This window comes from Podarcis tiliguerta (assembly GCF_965153285.1).
Source record: "Podarcis tiliguerta genome assembly, chromosome: 18".
Lineage (NCBI taxonomy): Eukaryota > Metazoa > Chordata > Lepidosauria > Squamata > Lacertidae > Podarcis > Podarcis tiliguerta.
In genome coordinates, this window is record NC_139551.1 from 3,974,323 (window position 1) to 3,996,943 (window position 22,621).

At 48.4% G+C, this 22,621-nt stretch overlaps 1 protein-coding gene and 1 long non-coding RNA gene across 4 annotated transcripts in view; one reads left to right on the forward strand and one right to left on the reverse strand.

Moving 5' to 3' along the window:
* SBNO2 (strawberry notch homolog 2) overlaps positions 1–22,621 on the forward strand; it is a 116,824-nt gene that overhangs the window by 47,175 nt on the left and 47,028 nt on the right. For 2 of the 3 annotated variants that reach the window (XM_083421370.1, XM_083421369.1), the window contains 3 exons: positions 15,628–15,786; positions 18,557–18,655; positions 21,923–22,019. In XM_083421370.1, the coding sequence (XP_083277496.1) occupies positions 15,628–15,786; positions 18,557–18,655; positions 21,923–22,019 (355 nt within the window). Of the gene's footprint in view, positions 1–3,687; positions 4,061–15,627; positions 15,787–18,556; positions 18,656–21,922; positions 22,020–22,621 lie in introns of those variants that run through there. The other variant, XM_083421371.1, reaches the window with a different exon arrangement.
* Positions 13,592–22,621, reverse strand: part of LOC310668661 — a 120,240-nt gene continuing 111,210 nt past the window's right edge. The window contains exons 2-3 of the long non-coding RNA XR_014506766.1: positions 14,416–15,361; positions 13,592–14,355 (exon numbers count right to left, since the gene is read on the reverse strand). This is a non-coding gene — a long non-coding RNA (uncharacterized lncRNA). The remainder of the gene's footprint in view (positions 14,356–14,415; positions 15,362–22,621) is intronic.

Below are 22,621 nucleotides of genomic sequence, written 5' to 3' on the forward strand. Positions count from 1 at the left end.
GCGCAGCCTGCATTCGCTCCATAAGACGCACACACATTTCCCCTTACTTTTTAGGATGCAAAAAGTGAGTCTTATAGAGCAAAAAATACGGTATTTAAGCAAGGCTATAAACAAACTGTTGTTGTTGCTGCTGCTGTTATTATAATTCGTTACCCGCCCTTCACCTTCCCAGGCTGCGTTGCAACAATTAGAATGCAATGTTAATAATAAAGCGCAATATTACACATTTGGCCTGCGGCCAATCAGAAGCCACAGAAGCCCCATCAGACGTTCAGGTTCCAAAAGAACGTTCACAAACTGGGACAATCACTTCCGGGTTCGCGGCATTCAGGAGCCAAAACATTTGTCTTGCAAGGCACTCGGGATCCAAGGTTCAACTATACAGTGGTACCTCGGGTTACATACGCTTCAGGTTACATACGCTTCTGGTTACATACTCCGCTAACCCAGAAATAGTGCTTCAGGTTAAGAACTTTGCTTCAGGATGAGAACAGAAATCATGCTCCGGCGTCACGGCAGCAGCAGGAGGCCCCATTAGCTAAAGTGGTGTTTCAGGTTAAGAACAGTTTCAGGTTAAGTATGGACCTCCGGAACGAATTAAGTACTTAACCCGCGGTACCACTATATATGCATGTATATTATGTAAATATATAGGCCCACTGTACTCTTGTGAACGTATTTTGTTTTAAGCTGGTTTTAATACTGGGTTTTTTTAGTTTCTCCAAGCTGCCCTGGGGGTCTTACAACGGTGAACCGTTGTAGCAGGTAGTGATAATAAATGCCAAATTAGATCAGCCTCCAGGGCGTCAGAAAAAGTCTCCAAACCGATGTAGAAATAATAATAATAATAATAATAATAATAATATCTCTTCAAAAGCTGCCTAAACATTCCATTTTGGAAATTGTAACCTTGGTTTTATAGGGACACGGGTGGCGCTGTGGGTTAAACCACAGAACCTAGGACTTGCCGATCAGAAGGTTGGCGGTTCGAATCCCCGCAATGACGGGGTGAGCTCCCGTTGCTCGGTCCCTGCTCCTGCCAACCTAGCAGTTCGAAAGCACGTCAAAGTACAAGTAGATAAATAGGTACAGCTCCAGCGGGAAGGTAAATGGCGTTTCCGTGCGCTGCTCTGGTTCGCCAGAAGCGGCTTAGTCCTGCTGGCCACATGACCTGGAAGCTGTACGCCGGCTCCCTCGACCAATAAAGCGAGATGAGCGCCACAACCCCAGAGTCGGCCGCGACTGGACCTAATGGTCAGGGGTCCCTTTACCTTTAACCTTGGTTTAAGGTGCTGTTGGGTGCCTGGCATTTATATATCTGAGTTTCTAACCCTGCTTCCGTAAAGGTTCAGCCAGCTGAAGTTTTAGTTGCCAGCTCAACTCCTGTTTGCAAGGAGAAAAGCCTGAGGAAACGAGTCTAACCTAATATAACGGTTATTCACAAACCCATAAGGAAAGCAAGCTTATACTGAGTCAGACCGAACTGGCAGTAGCTCTCCAGCCTAGCCTGGAAAGGTTTATTTCCCCCCGTTTTCTTAATTTTTTATTTAAAAGATTGCCAGTCTTTTAAAACAAAGCCCCTGAGCCGCCGTGTTCCCCTTTAGAAATGACAGCGCAACATTTGTAACGAAAGTTCTTTTTTACAACAAACTTTTATTGAAAGTTTTTCCGCGCAAGATACAATAAAAACCACACTGATCTAAGAAAGACAAATAGAAAGGAAGGAAATGAAGTGGAGGAAAGGAAGAGATTAAAAAAAAGGGAAAAAGAGGAGGAAAAGGAAGAGAATAAAGAAGGAAAGAAAGAAAAAAAAAAGAGGAAAAGGAATAGACAAAGTCCTCTGTCAAAATTGAAGTTCTGATTTAAACAGTAGGTGGCCCTTGTTGTTGTTGTTGTTTAGTCATTTAGTCGTGTCCGCCTCTTCGTGACCTCCTGGACCAGAGCACGCCAGGCACTCCTGTCTTCCACTGCCTCCCGCAGTTTGGTCAAACTCATGCTGGTCGCTTCGAGAACACTGTCCCACCATCTTGTCCTCTGTCGTCCCCTTCTCCTTGCGCCCTCCATCTTTCCCAACATCAGGGTCTTTTTCAGGGAGTCTTCTCTTCGCCTGAGCTGGCCAAAGTCTTGGAGCCTCAGCTTCAGGATCTGTCCTTCCAGTGAGCACTCAGGGCTGATTTCCTTCAGAATGGAGAGGTTTGATCTTCTTGCAGTCCATGGGACTCTCCAGAGTCTCCTCCAGCACCAGAATTCAAAAGCATCCATTCTTTGACGATCAGCCTTCTTGATGGTCCAGCTCTCACTTCCATACATCACTGCTGGGAAAACCAGAGGTGGCCCTTATGCAGAGTCAAATCATTGGTCCATCTAGCCTATGCCGGTTTGCAGTGGCTCTCCAGGATTTAAGGCAGGGAATTTTTCGGTCAGCAACCTAGCATTTCATAGAATCATAGAATCATAGAATCATAGAGTTGGAAGAGACCACAAGGGCCATCGAGTCCAACCCCCTGCCAAGCAGGAAACACCATCAGAGCACTCCTGACATATGGTTGTCAAGCCTCTGCTTAAAGACCTCCAAAGAAGGAGACTCCACCATTTGGAGATCTCCACGTGGTTGAAATTCAAAAAAGCACATTTGGGGGATTTCTAGAGCTGCAGATCCCACCAGGGACGGACTCTGGCTCCTTCTACATGCCAAGCAGGCCCTCTGCCCCACAGGTGTAGCACCAGGAAGCTGGCATGCGGCGAGGAACAACCAGAACATCCGGCGTTTTTCTCTCTCTTAGTTGCTGTTTTCTTTTCTTCTTAAACCCGTGCCTCTTTTAATTGCAAGCCGAGGGCAGCTTCTGACCTGTGCAAACAGTTTGCCCCGATCCTTCTCGTGACATCCCCTTCTCTTCCAGGAGTACAAAAGCGTAGGTGTATTTTTTATTTTAAACAATCAGCCCACCATCCTTCCAGAAATTGCTTCTTGCATGCTCATGATTCATTCTGGCTCGCGTCCGTTCAAAATTACCACTTCCACAGGCCGCGCGAACCAGTAGCGTGACACTATTTAAAAAAAACCTTTCTAAAGAACTATTTTCTGGCGTGGATTGGGCAAGGGGCTTTTTGCAGGCTCCGTTATGGCTTTTTTTTTTGGGGGGGGGAGGAGAAACAGCAGCAAGGAACAGTTCCTGTTAGGTTCCCAGAGGTTGTGGCAAAAGCTGTTGTTTACTATTATTATTAATAATAACAACAACAACAGAAAGATGCCACCCTGGGTAGCAGCTGTTTGGGGCTGGAACGGAAGCTTCGAAAGTTCCCTTTTCAAGCCAGCCTTCGCCAGCAACACCCCAGGGACTGCCTTCTAAATTTAGCCTTTATTTGGTTTGCTCTTTTCCCAGGGGGTGGGGGTGGTTGTTGGCGGGGAGGGGAAACACAACTTTTAAAACATTAAAACTTAACACGGGCCTGAGCCGGGTTGGGTTTGGAGCGCTGGGAAGAGAAGCCAGCTTCGCTTTTGGGCCCCCGGCCCCAAACCCCCTTTCTGTATCCTTTTGTTTACAGTGGCTCTGTGGTTTAAATTACACGACATACAGTAATTCTGCTGTCATTGCCAGTAATTTCACTGACTTACCAGGCAGGCTTCATTTCCTGAAAGTCAGCCGGGCTGGACTTAGAGGAAGACTGCACCCTCCTCTTCGTGACTAAACCAATCCGATCGCAGTGGGGGGGTGGGGGTGGGCTGGGGTGGAGGGAAGAGACCGGCTTTTTCTGCCAGGCTGCCTTCATCAGACAAGCCTCTTCTTCCTCCTCCTCCTCCTCTTCTTCTTTTTGGCGCCCTCCCTTTCTGTAATTCCGTGCCAATTCTTTAGACAGTTTAAAAACAAAAAAAAAACCCAACCTTCCAATGCTCCTTTCCTGACAAGCCCGCTGTCATGAGGCAAGACTCGTTGCCCTTGGGTGCCGAGAAAGTCCGTTTCTCCACTTTGCCAGGGACCATCTCGCCTCGCCTCGCCTTCCATGCCGGCTTAATATGTCCCAGATGCAGTTCTGGCTCAAGTTTGCGTCGCTCTTCAAGGTAACTTTTTGAAAAACTTTTTTTTTTTTAATTGTGTTACGTTTTTACAAACATACACACCTTTTTCTGTTTGCATTTGGAGCCCCGCTTTGCATTCTTGGCATTTCAGAGTCGTTGGCGCTTTGAACTCTGTGCCGTCTTAAATTTCAGGTGTTTCCCTCCCCCCCTCCAGGGTGCTTTGCTTGTGGGGGGCAGGAGGGAATCTGCCAAACAGCGGCAATTGATCAGACGGTTGCAAAGTCCACAGAACTTTTTATGGAAAGATTGGTGGTGGGCTCTCTCTCTCTGTGTCTATGTGTTCTGTGCCGAGGCAGCGTTCGAGGAAGCAAGAACGGGATATTTTACGGAGAAAAACCCATTTGTCAGGGTGAGGTTTGGAGAGACGGTCGGGAAGGGGGGGGGGCTTCTGTAGCGGGCAAAAGAGCACAGCGGCGGGTCTGCGCAGCTTTGACAACCGGCTCTCCAAAGAGCCTGTGCTTTGAGAAAAAGTTTTTCAGCCCTGAGAGCGGAGAGGGGAGCAGCTGCCAGCCTCAGATGTTTTCCGCTCCGCAGGTATTTCCCTGCCTTCCGACATCCAGCCGCCAAGAGCCCGACTTGCACAATTACAATGCAAACCCCCCCAACTGCTTGATTTCTCTCGACTTGCAAGACTTTAGAGCCTTAACTTTCAGGGGTCTCGGCAACGGATACAGCCGGGAAACGGGCAGAGTTAATACAAGGTTAGGGGGACCTGGAAAAGAAAACCTCTTGATTTGGCTGTTCAGTCATCTTCCAAGAGTCTGCAACCTGTCTTTTATCTGGAGGGTGTGTGTGTGTGTGTGTGTGTTTTAAACCGGTCTCCAAACATTGGGTTCTGCCTCCTTACTGTAATTTATTTCTCAATTAAGTTTGCTTCCTGCTATTCCTCCCGTTTCTGGGAAGCGCGTTCGTGAGGATTTCCCCCCCAGCCTATTATTATTACTATATCAGCCTTGTGAGATTTGGTAGCCTTGTTGGTTGTACGTGTTTTGATCCGGGGTTCCCGGGTCCTGCCAGCAAGATGGGAAACGTAGAGAGCCCTGTTAAAACCTAACACAGCCTTTCTCAAACTCGGGTCTCCGGCTGGACTACAACTCCCATCCCTCACAGCTACAAGGACCAGTCGGGGGTGATGGGAGTTGTAGTCCGACAGCATCTGGCGACCCAGGTTGGAGAGAGGCTGCTAATAGCTTGGATCCAGACCCTGGCGTGCTTAGAGTAGACCTTTTGTAACTAATGGGGCTTAGGTTACTCGGGAACTAACGGAAGTCCTATTGATTTCATTGCGCCTGCTCCGCACATGGCAAAGACCGGATCCAGCCTAATAATGCCTTTCGCACTTTGAAAGTGCTGGACTAGGATGGTGGCCAGTGGTCAGGAGTCCAGGTTGGGCCATTGGCCTGATCCGGCAGGCTCTTCTGGTGGGTTCGAATCCTGCGGTCATTGCTTCCTCTTCGCCTGACTCAGAGGGCAGTTGCAAGGGTGAAGTGGTTTGTGTCCCTTAGGAAAGTTTGCGGTGAGGCTGAGAGTATTCCCGCCAGTGAGATGCAACTCTCGACGAAATCAAGCAAAGAAGTCTGTTTCTCTTAGTTATTACCAAACTTTTTTCTTTATCCCGTTAGGTGCCCAGCACAGCTTGACTGGAACAAAAAGCTAATTGGGACAAACTATGGCTTAAAATGCAAATTAGACTCACTTCTTAGCGGGGGTGCCAGTGATTCAGGTTTTGAAAATACACCAGTCTCCGCAGGCAGCAAATGAGGTGTTCTGTGTGACCCAGAGGCTGCCGTAGCCCCACACATCCCAGAACGGCAGCTTCTGCTTTTAGCGTTCCCCTATTTCGGCTTTCTCTAGGCTGCTTGTGTGTGAAGTTCCTGGTCTTTCCCCCCACAACGTAGCGCAGTTACGGAATGCTGTATTTTGAATGTGGACATGGGCCGGACCAGGAGGAAATGTACGTACAGTGTACTAAATGTACTAAAGTGGTGCTTCAGGTTAAGAACAGTTTCAGGTTAAGAATGGACCTCCGGAACAAATTAAGTTCTTAACCCGAGGTACCGCTGTATACGTAATAAGCCTGCCTCTCATCTCCACGATGTGGCATGGCCGCAGTCGATCAACTCTCTGCAGAAAGTAATTCCACATTTCCTGCAATAAAGGTGCAGGGGATATCTAAACCGTGGATCCCGCTTGCAAAGGATGCTGCCAACTTGAAAGGCTTTAAAAGGAGGATTAGGCAAATTCATGGAGGGAGGGGAAGGCTGCCAATAGCTGCTAACCCTCACATTTGTGCTCTCTGCCTATCTTCTGAATCCCCAGTTGCTAGAAACCGCAGGAGGCGAGAGCTGAGAGTTGCTCTTGTTCTCCAATCATAGAACTGTAGAGTTGGAAGGGACACCCAGGGCTCATCTAGTCCAACCCCCTGCAATGCAGGAATCTCAGCTAAAGCATCCCTGGCAGATGGCCACCCAACCTCTGCTTAGAAACCTCCGAGAAAGGAGAGTCCATCACCTCTCGTGGGAGTCTGTTCCACTGCCGAACAGCTCTTACTGTCAGAAAGTTTTTCTGAATGTTGAGCCGGAATCTCCTTCCTTGTAACTTGAAGCCATTGCTTCAACCCTCCAGAGCAGGAGAAAACAAGCTTGTTCCCTCTTCCATGCGACAGCCCTTCAGATATCTGAAGATGGCTCTCATATCTCCTCTCAGTCTCCTCTTTCCCAGGCTAAACATACCCAGCTCCTTCAAATAGTCCTCATCAGGCTTAGTTTCCAGACCCTTGATCATCTCAGTCGTCCTCCTCTGCCCATCTTCCAGCTGGTCAACATCCTTCATAAATTGCGATGCCCAGAATTGGACGCAGTATTCCAGGTGTGGTCTGGCCAAGGCAGAATAGAGCGGGACTATGGCTTCCCTTGATCTGGACACCAGACTTCTGTTGACGCAGCCTAGAATAGTGTTACCTCCTTTTTTTGCTGCTGCTGCATCACACTGTTGGCTCATGTTAAGCTTGCGGTCCACCAAGACCTCACCTGGAGTACTGTGTCCAGTTCTGGGCACCACAGTTCAAGAAGGACACTGACAAACTGGAACGTGTCCAGAGGAGGGCAACCAAAATGGTCAAAGGCCTGGAAACGATGCCTTATGAGGAACGGCTAAGGGAGCTGGGCATGTTTAGCCTGGAGAAGAGGAGGTTAAGGGGTGATGTGATAGCCATGTTCAAATATAGAAAAGGATGTCACCTAGAGGAGGGAGAAAGGTTGTTTTCTGCTGCTCCAGAGAAGCGGACACGGAGCAATGGATCCAAACTACAAGAAAGAAGATTCCACCTAAACATTAGGAAGAACTTCCTGACAGTAAGAGCTGTTTGACAGTGGAATTTGCTGCCAAGGAGTGTGGTGGAGTCTCCTTCTTTGGAGGTCTTTAAGCAGAGGCTTGACAACCATATGTCAGGAGTGCTCTGATGGTGTTTCCTGCTTGGCAGGGGGTTGGACTCAATGGCCCTTGTGGTCTCTTCCAACTCTATGATTCTAAGACCCCTAGATCCTTTTCACATGTACTGCTTGTGGGGGGGGCACCACCCCGATCCAGCAGGCCCTTCTTCGGTTGCGTTCTTCGGTTTGCTTTTGGTGGAGATGTGGCAGGAGAATGCATTGGGCTGAAAACTCTGCTCAATCCCTGCCCATGTGTCTTTCCCCCATCTCACACTGGAGAGCCAGTGTGGTGTAGTGGTTAAGAGCGGTAGTCTCGTAATCTGGTGAACCGGGTTCGCTTCCCCGCTCCTCCACATGCAGCTGCTGGGTGACCTTGGGCCAGTCACACTTCTCTGAAGTCTCTCAGCCCCACTCACCTCACAGAGTGTTTGTTGTGGAAGGGAAAGGAGAATGTTAGCTGCTTTGAGACTCCTTCGGGTAGTGATAAAGCGGGATATCAAAACCAAACTCTTCTCTAACAGTCATCTCGAACTTTGGTCCACTGCAGCAAAGCCTCTCCTCTTTCACAGCCTCCGCTTTTTCCCGCAGTTGTTGCTCAAGGTGCAGAATATCAGGGCGTTATCGCCTTGCGTGGAAAGCACAACAGGGAAGGTTTTTAACAACTGCTGCTGCCTGACCTGAATCCTCTTCTGAAGGGTTAGGTAGCAGGTGTTATTTGGACTTCCAGCGGCCAGCAGGCTCAGTGGTCAAGGACGTTGGTAGCTGGACTCCCAGTCTTCAGAAACTCAGATATATATGTTAATCACCCGATGGCATCTTAAACCTAAGTTACAGTCGCCACCATGGAATGTCTAGACGCCTCTCTCTCTCCTTTTTATTAAATTTTCTGTTTTACAATTTAGAATACTTACTTAAACATTCTTAAAATATCAGTGTCTTCCCCTTTGCTCTTTCCATGGTTCATTTTGCATATCATAAATCCCTGCATATTTTACATAAACTAAACCATTCAGTATTCCATCATTGCACCCATCAAAACTTAATTTACACTGCTGAATTTATCTTAATGCTGGCAACGTTTTCAAGTGTACGTAATCCCCCCCCCCCATACATTCAATAAACATTTTCCAATCTTCTCTAAACGTATGTTCTTCTTGTCTTCTTATTGTATGTGCTAAGTCTGCAAGCTGCGCGTATTCCATCAGCTTAAGTTGCCATCCTTCTTTGGTTGGGGACATTTTGCTTTCCCCCGATTTATTTACCTACTTAATTCATAGAGCTGCCCCATAGCAGATGTGCTCTAGGAAGCCAGTGGGGTGTAGTGGTTAGAGTGTTAGACAATGACCTGGGGGTTCAGGGTTTGAACCTCCACTCCGTCAGGAATCTCACGGGGTGAGTGAAGTTATATGGTTATATGGTTGGAGCCAGTGTGGTGTAGTGGTTAAGAGCGGTAGTCTCGTAATCTGGGGAACCGGGTTCGCGTCTCCGCTCCTCCACATGCAGCTGCTGGGTGACCTTGGGCCAGTCACACTTCTCTGAAGTCTCTCAGCCCCACTCACCTCACAGAGTGTTTGTTGTGGGGAGGAAGGGAAAGGAGAATGTCAGCCGCTTTGAGACTCCTTAAAGGGAGTGAAAGGCGGGATATCAAATCCAAACTCTTCTTCTTCTTCTTCTTTAGCAGAAGGGTTATTAAGAATCATATGAACATTAAGTGTTAATGTGTTAAATTGGGAAATTGAAAGTTAAATCGAGTTATGATAAATTACAGACCAAATTGAAGAAGAGGGAAAGGATTTGTCGAACTAGATAATTTGAACCAGAATACAAAAAAGGGAGGTGCGAGGAAGTCGAGGAAATAAGCTAACGAAAGATTTGGATACAAAAATTTGGATTTGTGTTTTTGTATTTTTTTTCTTTCTTATGTTGTATTGTTGTATGGTATTTTCTTCTTTTTGTTCTTTTTATTGTTGATGTATTGTTTGTTGAATTTATATATTGTTTTTCTTTTACTGTTTTTCTTTTTATAAGTATAAAATACTTTTAAAAAAGGAATCTCACGGGGTGACCTTGCCTGCCTTGATCTATGTCAGGCTTCCTCGACCCTCCAGATATTTTGGGACCACAACACCCATCATCCCTGACCACTGGTCCTGCTAGCTAGGGATCATGGGAGTTGTAGGCCAAAAACATCTGGAGGGCTGAGGTTGAGGAAGCCTGATCCACGTCCTATACCCTGTCTAAAAATGCTGGCTCTTTGGGGGTTTTTTTATTGGGTTTCTGGTTTTGTTTTGATTTTATGTGTTTTGTATTTTATGTGAGACCTTTGGGTATAGGGTGGTATAGAAATAAGAATAAGAATTGCTTCTCTCACCCCGGCTCAACTCCCTGCAGATCATTCTCGCCGCAGTTTGGTCCACCTAAGCACAGAGTGCCTGTAGCAGAATGGAATACCCCTGGAGAGCCAGTGTGGTGTAGTGGTTAAGAGTGGTAGTCTCGTAATCTGGGGAACCGGGTTCGCATCTCCGCTCCTCCACATGCACCCTCTAGGTGACCATGGGCCAGACACGCTTCTCTGAAGTCTCTCAGCCTCACTCACCTCACAGAGTGTTTGTTGTGGGGGAGGAAGGGAAAGGAGAATGTTAGCCGCTTTGAGACTCCTTAAAGGGAGTGAAAGGCGGGATATCAAATCCAAACTCTTCTTCTCTTCTTCTTCTTCTGTTTCCCCGAGTCTGAATGTCCGTCACCAGAGGAAGAAAGAGCTCTCTGCCAGTCTGTGTAGACCAGCAGTCTTTAACCTTGGTGGGGGGTGTAGTCCCCAGGTGTGGGCAAGACTACAACACCCATCATCCACAGCCAGCTTCGCCTAGGATGATGAGCTTCGTATTCCGCCCGCTTCTGGAGACCCTTCAGGTTGAAGAACCCTGGTGAGCAGGGCAGATCCAGCGGTCTGACTCTGTGTAAAGCGACTTGCGGTTCAGATCGGCTCTTTTGTGGCCCACGGGGGCTAGAACATTGCTTTGCTTCTGGGCGAAGGCTTGGCGCCCAGGATAGCTTGCCAGCTTCCTGTGTTTCATCTCCCACCTGTTAGGCTGCTCCTGAAACATTCCTACAAGCACCCAGTGAGGCTACTCGAGAGTAAGCAGGGTAGATCCGACATCCCAGAGCCAGGCCAGTTGGACGGGAATAGCCGGTAAAATGGGTGTGTTCGGGAATGAATGTTTTTTTATTGTTCCTCTTCTGGTTTTCCACATTCCTAGGGTGGTTTTTTATCTTACGAAACGATGCCTTCTGATTCCTTTGTACCTGGGCAAAGTCCCCTTGTTTTTTAACCTCCTGTTCCTGGGGACTTGCCCAGACAGCAACGGCCCGTGTGTGTGTGTGTGTGTGTGAGAGAGAGAGAGAGAGAGAGATCTAGCACAACACAACTAGGAGGGTGGTGATCCGGAAGCTTGCGATAACACGCCAAGCAATTTATATTTATACCCTGCCTTTCAGGACTCTAGGCGGCTTGCACAGATTAAAAGGACGCAGGCAAAATACCCGAAGCTGAAAACGGACGGAAGGCAGTGGTTAAAAAAAAGCAAATTAAGCTCTTAACTAGAATTAAAACAATTTAAATAAACCCAACTACATTAAAATGCAGATAATAAAAACACCTTCTTTCCTGAAGAAGGAAAAAAGTAGTAGTCTTGTTGGAATAGAACAGGAAGGAGCAGCAAGGAAGGAGTCAGTTTTGCTTCTCATTATCAAGCATCTCAACCTGCCAAAACCTCTAAGTTTCTACTAGTTCTGCCCCATCTTACAAGGTGGCGCTGTGGTCTGAACCACCGAGCCTCTTGGGCTTGCTGATCAGAAGGTCGGCGGTTCGAATCCCCGCGACGGGGTGAGCTCCCGTTGCTCTGTCAACCTAGCAGTTCGAAAACACACCAGTGCAAGTAGATAAATAGGTACCGCTGCGGCGGGAAGGTAAACGGTGTTTCTGTGCGCTCTGGTTTCCGTCACGGTGTCCCGTTGTGCCAGAAGCGGTTTAGTCCTGCTGGCCACATGACCGTTTAAGCCATGGGTAGGCAAACTAAGGCCCGGGCGCCAGATCCGGCCCAATCGCCTTCTCAATCCAGCCCGTGGACGGTCTGGGAATCAGCGTGTTTTACATGAGTAGAATGGCTCCTTTTATTTAAAAGGCATCTCTGGGTTATTTGTGGGGCCTGTCTGGTGTTTTTACATGAGTAGAATGTGTGCTTTTATTTAAAATGCATCTCTGGGTTATTTGTGGGGCATAGGAATTCATTTTGTTTTGTTTTTTAAAATACTGTAGTAGTAGTAGTAGTGATAATCATCATCATCATCATCAACATGACCATCATCATAAATTTTTACCCCACCCATCGGCTGGATCTCCCCAGCCACTCTGGGCAGCTCCCAACAGAATAAAAAAGTGATAAAATATCAAACATTAATAACTTCCTTCAGATGTCTGCCTTCAGATGTCTTCTAAAACTCAGGTAGTTGTTTATTTCCTTGACATCTGATGGGAGGGAGTTCCACAGGGTGGGCGCCACTACCAAGAAGGCCCTCGTCTGGGAATCGGGCAGGAAATAGCACCTGGGCAGATTTTTTCTGAATCGGCAAAATGTATGGGAAAACTCGGATGTATGTCAAGTAGGGCGATTTAAAAAAAAAAAAAATCAAAGAAAAGCGCCCCCCCATTTTTTGAGGTGGATGGAAGAGATATTCCCCCTCCCAGAGCTTAACAACTTTGATCTACTTATCACTTTTGGGAATACGGCAACTCGAGGAATTCCTGTGACAATAAAACCAATGGCACATTTTGGAAAGCTCAGCAGGGTCCGGGATGGTTCCTGATTTGACGGGGGACCTCATGTTGAGATTTCCTGCATTGCAGGGGGTTGGACTAGATGGCCCTCCCAAGTCCCAGCAAGAAGCAGGATGTGGCTGTGCTTCAGTGGTGGACCCTGCGCTTTGCAGGCTGAAGTCTGGCAGCTTCATTCGCAAGCACCTTCCGTCAAAGAAGTTCTCTGTTGTGGTGTGCGAAGGTCTCTGGATTAGTGTTTTGAAAGAGAGGGGTGTGCAAGTGTAATTCGGAAAGCTGCTCCTTTTCTCCCTCTCTCTCTCTCTCTCTCTCTCTCTCTCTGTGTGTGTGTGTGTGTGTGTGTGTGTGTGTGTGTCTTGGGAGGCTTGTCGCTGCTGGCTTTTTGCATCTTCATCTCAGGTCTTGTGACTGATGTGGAAATCATTCGGCTTGGTTGCGTGCTTTTCAGTGCTTCCTTTGTTGTTTACGGCTGATTTGGCCACGTTGCCGCTGTGCGCTTTTTCATGTTGTAAGCTGCCTTGAGCATGGTTTGAAATTCTGGAAAGGTGGCATGCAAATGAAATGACGTCTCTCTCTGTGTGCAAACACACAGCAGACTTCAGGCTTGTTAATTCCCCCTTCTCCCCTTAAATTAAAAAAGGTAAGGGGACCCCTGACCATCAGGTCCAGTCGTGGCCGACTCTGGGGTTGCGGCGCTCATCTCGCTTTACTGGCCGAGGGAGCCGGCGTACAGCTTCCAGGTCATGTGGCCAGCAGGACTAAGCCGCTTCTGGCGAACCAGAGCAGCGCACGGAAACGCCGTTTACCTTCCCGCCGGAGCAGTACCTATTTATCTACTTGCACTTTGATGTGCTTTCGAACTGCTAGGTTGGCAGGAGCTGGGACCGAGCAACGGGAGCTCACCCCGTCCTTGCGGGGATTCGAACCGCCGACCTTCTGATCGGCAAGCCCTAGGCTCTGTGGTTTAACCCACAGTGCCACCTGTGTCCCTGGGCAGCTATTTAGGGAGACCCTAAAATGGCAGGTTGGGGGAGGGCGGAGACGAGCTGCCTTGAGCTTGAGCTTCCTGCAGTGAATCAGAATCTGTGCTTTGGTTTCCGAGTGTTTTGGAAGTCGAACGGACTTCTGGAACGGATTCGACTTACGATGTACCACTGTATAAAGCAGGCATAGGCAAACTCGGCCCTCCAGATGTTTTGGGACTACAACTCCCATCATCCCTAGCTAACGGGACCATTGGCAGGGATGATGGGAGCTGTAGTCCCAAAACATCTGGAGGGCCGATTTTGCCTATGCCTGGTGTAAAGGTTATTCACAAACCCGTAAGTGAACGCAGGAAAGTTACCTTATACTGAGTCAGACCGAACTGGCAGTAGCTCTCCAGCCTTGCCTGGAAAGCCCCCCCCCCCCTTTTCTTAATTTTTTATTTAAAAGATTGCTAGTCTTTTAAAACAAAACCTCTGGATTGACCCTGAGCCGCCGTGTTCCCCTTTAGAAACGACAGCGCAAGATTCATAACGAAACTTTTTTTTTTTTACAGTCAACTTTTATTGAAAGTTTTCCACGTGAGATACAGTAAAAACCACACTGCTCTAAGAAGGGGAAACAGAAAGAAAGAGGAGGAAAGGAAGAGAATAAAGAAAAGAAAAAAAGAGGAAAAGGAAATGACAAAGTCCTCTATCAAAACTCAAGTTCTGATTTAAACAGGAGGTGGCCCTTATACAGAGTCAAATCCTTGGTCCATCTAGCCTATGCTGGTTTGCAGCGGCTCTCCAGTGTGGTGTAGTGGTTAAGAGCAGTAGATTCGTAATCTGGTGAACCGGGTTCGCTTCCCCGCTCCTCCACATGCAGCTGCTGGGTGACCTTGGGCCAGTCACGCTTCTCTGAAGTCTCTCAGCCCCATTCACCTCACAGAGTGTTTGTTGTGGGGGAGGAAGGGAAAGGAGAATGTTAGCCGCTTTGAGACTCCTTCGGGTAGTGATAAAGCAGGATATCAAATCCAAACGCTGCTGCTGCTGCTGCTGCTTCTTCTTCTTCTTCTTCTTCTTCTTCTCCTCCTCCACCTCCACCTCCACCTCCACCTCCTCCTCCAAGCTTTAAGGCAGGGAATTGTTCGGTTGCCAACCTGTTCGGTCGCAATTCAAAAAAGCGCACTTGGGGGATTTGTAGACCTGCAGATGCCACCGGGGACGGACTCTGGCTCCTTCTGCATGCCAAGCAGGTCTTCTGCCCCACAGGTGTAGCACCAGGAAGCTGGCACGCGGCGAGGAACAACCAGAACACCCGGCGTTTAACTGGCGGCGCTTCTTTCTTTCTTAGTTGCTGTTTAGTTTTCTTTTTAAACCCGTGCCTCTTTTAATTGCAAGCCGAGGGCAGCTTCTGACCTGGGCAAACAGTAGGCCCCAATCCTTCTCGTGACATCCCTTCTTTTGAAAATACAGAGCCTCCGACGCTTCCAGCGCCTCCCATCTAATTCTATCAGCCGGATATTGCTGTTGTTGTTATTTATTAAATTTATATACCGCTCTCCATCTGTAGATCTCAGGTGGTTCACAACATTTAGAGTGGGGGAATCATGGAATAATTAGCAGATGATAAGTAAAAAACAATCTCCGAAAACACTATTAACAAAGCAGCGGTCCTACTCAGGAGGTTTTTAAGCAGAGGTTGGGTGGCTGTCAAGGAGTCTTGAGTTGCGGTTAAACTACAGAGCCTAGGACTTGCCAATCAGAAGGTCGGCGGTTCGAATCCCTGCGACGACAGGGTGAGCTCCCGTTGCTCGGTCCCTGCTCCTGCCAACCTAGCAGTTCGAAAGCATGTCAAAGTGCAAGTAGATAAATAGGTACCGCTCCGGCGGGAAGGTAAGCGGCGTTTCCGTGCGCTGCTCTGGTTCGCCAGAAGCGGCTTAGTCCTGCTGGCCACATGACCCGGAAGCTGTACGCCGGCTCCCTTGGCCAATAAAGCGAGATGAGTGCCGCAACCCCAGAGTCGGCCACGACTGGACCTAATGGTCGGGGGTCCCTTTACCTTTTAATCCCGGAATAATTAAGTAAAACACAATCTCTGAAAACACTATTAACAAAGCAGCGGTCCTACTCGGGAGGTTTTTAAGCAGAGGTTGGGTGACTCTCAAGGAGTCTTGAGGTGCGATTCATGCATTACTGGGGGTTGGTCTAGATGAGCTCTGGCAATCCCTCCCAACACTATGAGTTGTCTGTGATTCAGTGTTTTGGTGGGTGCCAGGTGGCACAGCTGTATTTCACGATCCTCTCTCTCTCTCTCTCCAGGATTCTACGTTCCCCACCGATCTCTCCAGCAACTCCCTCTTCTCCTCCCCGGCCGACTCCCTCTCGGACATCGCCGACGCTCAGGAATTCCTCCCCGCCGACAGCCTCAGCCGCGTGCCGACGATATGGGACATCACCCCGCAGCAGAACCAAATAGAGGTCTGTCCCTGGCCTTCCCACCCCTTGCTCTGTCGCAACGCCTTCCCGTCAACTTCACACAACCTCCTGCAATAATTGGCAGCGGTGCTCCTAACTTCCTTTCCCCCGTTGCCCCGTCTGGTGAAACCAGGCGCTTTCAGACTTGCCCGTACGAGCGGCACTGATGGGTGGGCCAGTTAATCAGCCCCCGCTGATAGGAACAAAACCCGCAGCTACCTGCGGGCTTGACGCCGCCGGGCTTTGAAACGCACAAACCTTCCCCTGGCTTTTCTCTCCAACTTCCTGTTGGTAATTGTGACTCAGGCTTCCAGTAATGGAAGAGGCTTTTAAAAAAAAGAAAGAGAGAGAGAGAGAAAGGAAGAAAGAAAACCACCCTTTTAAAAAAGGGAAATAATTGCAGTGTGTTTGTGCCTGCCCGATCTTCCCATATTTCACTTCTGCTTCTGCCTCGCAAACCTCTCTTGTCTCAAAGCCGTTTTATAGCCATTTGGCTTCTGCAAAGTCTAAGGAAAAGGCACTTCGGTCTGGAATCTTTGTTATGGGTGTGTTTGTGTGTGTCTAGGGAGGGCTTGGGAGATGAAAATTCCCTGGTTGACTTTGATTGCCCAAAGCCAAGGGTGAAGGAGCACAGTTAGGTCGGTCACATCTTCGCGGACTAGAAACCAGACAGATGCACAATCTGTCTCTTTAAGACGCAATTACTACTTGGCCCAGAAATGTTGGGAGTTGTAATAATAATAATAATAATAATTTATTATTTATACCCCACCCATCTGGCTGGGCTTCCCCAGCCACTCTGGACGGCTTCAAAAAAAATAATATTAAAATACTGTACTACATCAAACATTAAAAGCCTCCCTAAACAGGGCTGCCTTCAGATGTCTTCTAAAAGTCTGGTAGTTGTTGTTCTCTTTGACATCTGGAGGCAGGGTGTTCCACAGGGAGGGTGCCACTACTGAGAAGGCCCTCTGCCTGGTTCCCTGTAACTTGGCTTCTCGCAGTGAGGGAACCGCCAGAAGGCCCTCGGAGCTGGACCTCAGTGTCCGGGCAGAACGATGGGGGTGGAGACGCTCCTTCAGATATACTGGACCGAGGCTGTTTAGGGCTTTCGAGGTCAGCACCAACACTTTGAATTGTGCTCGGAAACGTATTGGGAGCCAATGTAGGTCTTTCAGGACCAGTGTTATATGGTCTCGGCGGCTGCTCCCAGTCACCAGTTTAGCTGCCGCATTCTGGATTAGTTGTAGTTTCCGGGTCACCTTCAAAGGTAAGGCGACGAGGAAGGAAGAATTGGAGTTTAAGAATAAGCAGTCATCATTACAGTGGTACCTTGGTAGTTGAACGGCTTGGCTCCCGTACAAATCTTCTCCCAAACGCCACAAACCTGGAAGTGAGTGTTCCGGTTGGCAAACGTTTTTCGGAAGCCGAACATCCCACACAGCTTCCGATTGAGCGCAGGAAGCTCCTGCAGCCAATCAGAAGCCGCGCCTTGGTTTTCGAACCGTTTTGGGAGTCGAACACACTCCCAGAACTGATTAAGTTCGAGAACCAAGGTACCACTGTATTAGTAATAATAAATAATAATCGAAAGAAATGGAATGGGAAATGAAGAGAACTAGTGAAGTGTGGGTTATAGCTGGATTTATTTTACATGATATCCTTATTTCATTGCTCGCCCTTCATCCTAAGTCAGGTTGAGGCAATCATGAAACTTTTATAATAATAATAATAGTAACGGGTGGCACTGTGGTCTAAACCACAGAGCCTAGGGCTTGCCAATCAGAAGGTCGGCAGTTCGAATCCCCTCGATGGGATGAGCTCCCGTTGCTCGGTCCCTGCTCCTGCCAACCTAGCAGTTCGAAAGCACGTCAAAGTGCAAGTAGATCAATAGGTACCACTCCAGCGGGAAGGTAAACGGCGTTTCCATGCACTGCTCTGGTTCGCCAGAAGCGGCTTAGTCCTGCTGGCCACATGACTTGGAAGCTGTACGCCGGCTCCCTCGGCCAATAAAGCGAGATGAGCACCGCAACCCCAGAGTCGGTCACGGCTGGACTAATGGTCAGGGGTCCCTTTACCTTTACCTAACAACAACAACAACAACAATAACAACAACAACAACAGCAATTATTCTTATTATTTATACTCCGCCCATCTGGCTGGGTGTCCCCAGTCACTCTGGGCGGCTTCCAACAAAATATTAAACATTAAAAGCTTCCCTAAACAGGGCTGCCTTCAGATGTCTTCTAAAAGTCTAGTAGTTGTTTTTCTCTTTGACATCTGGTGGGAGGGCATTCCACAGGACAGGTGCCACTACCAAGAAGGCCCTCTGCCTGCTTCCCTGTAACTTGGCTTCTCGCAGTGAGGGAACCGCCAGAAGGCCCTCGGCACTGGACCTCGGCACACTCCTCTGTTGTCCCCTGAGACAAACGAATGCTGACTGGTATCTCCATTTGACCGGCCCCTCCAGCTTCCTTAAGCAGGTCAGCGGAAGAGATCATTTTTTGCATTTATCTCCCCCAACAACAGCAAAAATCTTTCAATACAGGACAACGAAAAAGAGACGTGCTATCCCTATTGCATCTCCAACAGCCAGGTACCTTAGATAGCCCTTTTTAAAACAAACGTAATGGGGTCCAGTGTATTCTAAATATTATTTTTTGTTTTATGAGCCTCAATTTAAGGTCCGGGGACACCCTTGTAATAGCAGCGAAAACAGTTTCCCAAGCCTCGTATTTTTATCCTTCTCCTTTCTTTCCCCTTTCCTCCTCAGCGATTGCCTCCGGATTTGGAGGGCTTAGAAGGGCTACAGGGCATTGACAGTCACCTTGCAGCCGCTCCTCAAGATACCTCTCTTCTTTCCACCGTTCAGGTGAGGGGTCTCGGAGACACATTTCAACCACTGTTGTCTTTACCAGAACCGATGAATGCCATAATAGACTCTGCATCCTGTTCTGATACCACATTTTAGAACAGTACCTACACACAGCTGAGCGCATCTGGCTTGGCTCACTGGCTCACAGCCATATATTTATGCTGTTCCCATTACACTGCTTTTATTAATCCCAGTCCTGTGAACTTTGGTAATACTCCCTTGAGCAAGAATCCGTTTAACTTTGCGTTAATCCAGCGGTTCTCAACCTGCGGGTCCGCAGATGTTGTTGGACTACAACTCCCATCATCCCTGAGCTCTGGCCTTTCTAGCTAGCTAGGAGTTATGGGAGTTGTAGTTCAGCAACATCTGGGGACTCACAGGTTGAGAACCGCCGCATTAATCTAAAGAAATACACAGCCAACATACTAAAATGAAGATTGTTTCCAGAGGCGAATAACAGGCAGTCATATCTCATTCATGACCATTGTTTTATACATACAAAAGATGCATAAAGCAGTAAAAAAACACCTCCAAAAGCCTCTATCCAGGAGGATGTCCTTATAGGCATTTATGAAATACTATCCAAAATAGAGGTGGTGCTGTGGGTTAAACCACAGAGCCTAGGACTTGCTGATCAGAAGGTCGGCAGTTTGAATCCCCGCAATGACGGGGTGAGCTCCCGTTGCTCGGTCCCTGCTCCTGCCAACCTAGCAGTTTGAAAGCACGTCAAAGTGCAAGTAGATAAATAGGTACCGCTCCGGCGGAAAGGTAAACGGCATTTCCGTGCGCTGCTCTGGTTCTCCAGAAGCGGCTTAGTCATGCTGGCCACATGACCCGGAAGCTGTCTGTGGACAAACACCGGCTCCCTCAGCCTATAGAATGAGATGAGCGCTGCAACCCCAGAGTCATTCGCAACTGGACCTTAATGGTCAGGGGTACCTTTACCTTTTGTCCAAAATAGACACAGTGAAGCTTGAAGAGGCTGGCTGGCTGATGACCTTTTCGAAAGCTTCCTTTAAGTGTGGGGACCACAAAGCGTTATGCAGAACACTAAACATTCATATTGTTCCCCACTAAGGCGGCAATCCTGCACACCTACCTGGGAGTCAGCCCAGTTTAACTCTGGGGCTTACTTCCCAGTAGATAGGCATATGATTGCGGTGTAAGTGATCCACATGCTGATTCCAGCATATCAAACAAAATAATTTAGAGCAGAGTATGTATACTAACAGGATGCGGGTGGCACTGTGGGTTAAACCACAGAGCCTAGGGCTTGCCGATCGCATGGTCGGCGGTTCGAATCCCCGCGGCGGCGTGAGCTCCCGTCTTTTGGTCCCAGCTCCTGCCCACCTAGCAGTTCAAAAGCACCCCTAAGTGCAAGTAGATAAATAGGTACCGCTTTCTAGCGGGAAGGTAAACAGCGTTTCCGTGTGCTTCGCTGGTGCCGGCTCGCCAGAGCAGCTTTGTCACGCTGGCCACGTTACCCGGAGGTGTCTCCGGACAGCGCTGGCCCCCGGCCTCTTAAGTGAGATGGGCGCACAACCCTAGAGTCGGACACGACTGGCCCATACGGGCAGGGGTACCTTTACCTTTTTATGTATACTAACGGGATGTGGGTGGAGCTGTGGGTTAAACCACAGAGCCTAGGACTTGCTGATCAGAAGGTCAGCGGTTCGAATCCCTGCGACAACAGGGTGAGCTCCCGTTGCTCGGTCCCTGCTCCTGCCAACCTAGCAGTTCGAAAGCATGTCAAAATGCAAGTAGATAAATAGGTAGATAAATAGTGTTTTCGTGCGCTGCTCTGGTTCGCCAGAAGCGGTCTAGTCCTGCTGGCCACATGACCTGGAAGCTGTATGCCGGCTCCCTCGGCCAGTAAAGCGAGATGAGCTCCGCAACCCCAGAGTCGGCCACGACTGGACCTAATGGTCAGGGGTCCCTTTACCCTTTACCTTTTATGTATACTAACAACCCCAGGCGAAACAGGCCATTCCTCAAATTACTTTGATAATGGACTTGAAAATGGGAGAGGTTAATAGGCACACTTATACCCGGCCTGCTTGGAGGTTTGCATGGGTGCCTTTCGTTATTTGCATGTGCCGAGAAAAACAATGTGAGGTTTTACTGAGCTTAAAAGTATTTTCACTCTGCGGGGATCAACAGCAAAACCGTCTCCTTACAAGACACGGCACAAAAGGAAAAAGAAGTTGGGTTCAGAGGAGGAGGAGAGGAAAATAAAAAAAGCAAGCTCGGGTGCTTGTCTCTGATTTCAAAGTTGTCTTTTAACAACCGTTGATTGATTTGGTTTGTTGTGCTTCTAGGCTGCTTTTCATTCGAATGAATCTCAAAAGCGGCTCACAAACAATGAATAAGGATAACATAATAAAACAGAATGGCTCAGTCGGTAGAGCGTCAGACTCTGGATCTCGGGGTTGTGAGTTCGAGCCCCACATTTGGCAAAAGATTCTTGCACTGCAGGGGGTTGGACTAGATGGCCCTCGCGGTCTCTTCCAACTCTATACAGTTCTAGGATTCTATGAAATACAGAATGAATCACATAATATAATTCACGTCGCTGATAAAACAATTACAATATATAAAACACTGCGAATGAAACAGGAACTGAGCAATACATTACAGCGGTACCTCGAGTTACATACGCTTCAGGTTACATATGCTTCAGGTTACAGACTTTGCTAACCCAGAAATAGTGCTTCAGATTAAGAACTTTGCTTCAGGATGAGAACAGAAATCGTGCTCCGGCGGCACGGCACCAGCAGGAGGCCCCATTAGGTAAAGTGGTGCTTCAGGTTAAGAACAGTTTCAGGTTAAGAGTGGACCTCCGGAACGAATTAAGTACTTAACCAGAGGTACCACTGTACAGCAAAACCCCATGTTATAAGATCGACAGATCAATATGGCATTTATAATCTGCGAAACAGTATAAACAAGATGAACAAAATAGCAACTAAGAAAAACTCAGATGAGCAGGTTAATTGGTGGCTGCTAGCCACAATGGAGGCACAGTCACAGGCATTGATGCTTCCAATTCCCAGGTACTGGAAACTGCAGGAGGGGGGAGAGTCGCTCTTGGGTTCGAATCCTGCTCACGGGTTTCCCATCGGGGCATCTGGTCGGTCGCTGTGAGGGCAGGATGCCGGGGTTAGATGGGCTCTTCTTAATGCGCCTCCTGGCTTGCATTCCTTGGAAGGTGCCTGCCTAACATGTTTGTGACTCTCCCGTTCCCCCCCCCCCTTTCCGTTCCAGTCCCAAACTCAGGTAGAGGAGGAGGAAGAAGGGGATGACGACGAAGCGGAGGAGCTGGGCCACGCGGAGACGTATGCTGACTACGTCCCTTCCAAATGTAAGAGGGGCGCAGGGCCCTTGCCTTGAGAGCCAGTGTGGTGTAGTGGTTAAGAGCGGTAGTCACGTAATCTGGGTAACCGGGTTCGCTTCCCCGCTCCTCCACATGCGGCTGCTGGGTGACCTTGGGCCAGTCACACTTCTCTGAAGTCTCTCAGCCCCACTCACCTCACAGTGTTTGTTGTGGGGGAGGAAGGGAAAGGAGAATGTTAGCCGCTTTGAGACTCCTTAAAGGGAGTGAAAGGCGGGATATCAAATCCAAACTCTTCTTCTTCTTGCCTTGATAAATTGTATTTTAAAAGGGTTTGGTTTCTTTATCCCAGCCAAACAGGCTCCCAGAAGCAGCTCATGTAATATCAGAGTTGTGGCACAGCTAGCATGTTTATTATTATTATTAATTACAGTGGTACCTTGGTTCTCGGGGACGCGGGTGGCGCTGTGGTCTAAACCACTGAGCCTTGGGCTTGCCGATCAGAAGGTCGGCGGTTCGAATCCCCATGTCGACAGGGTGAGCTCCCGTTGCTCGGTCCCTGCTCCTGCCAACCTAGCAGTTCAAAAGCACGTCAAAGTGCAAGTAGATCAATAGGTACCACTCCTGCGGGA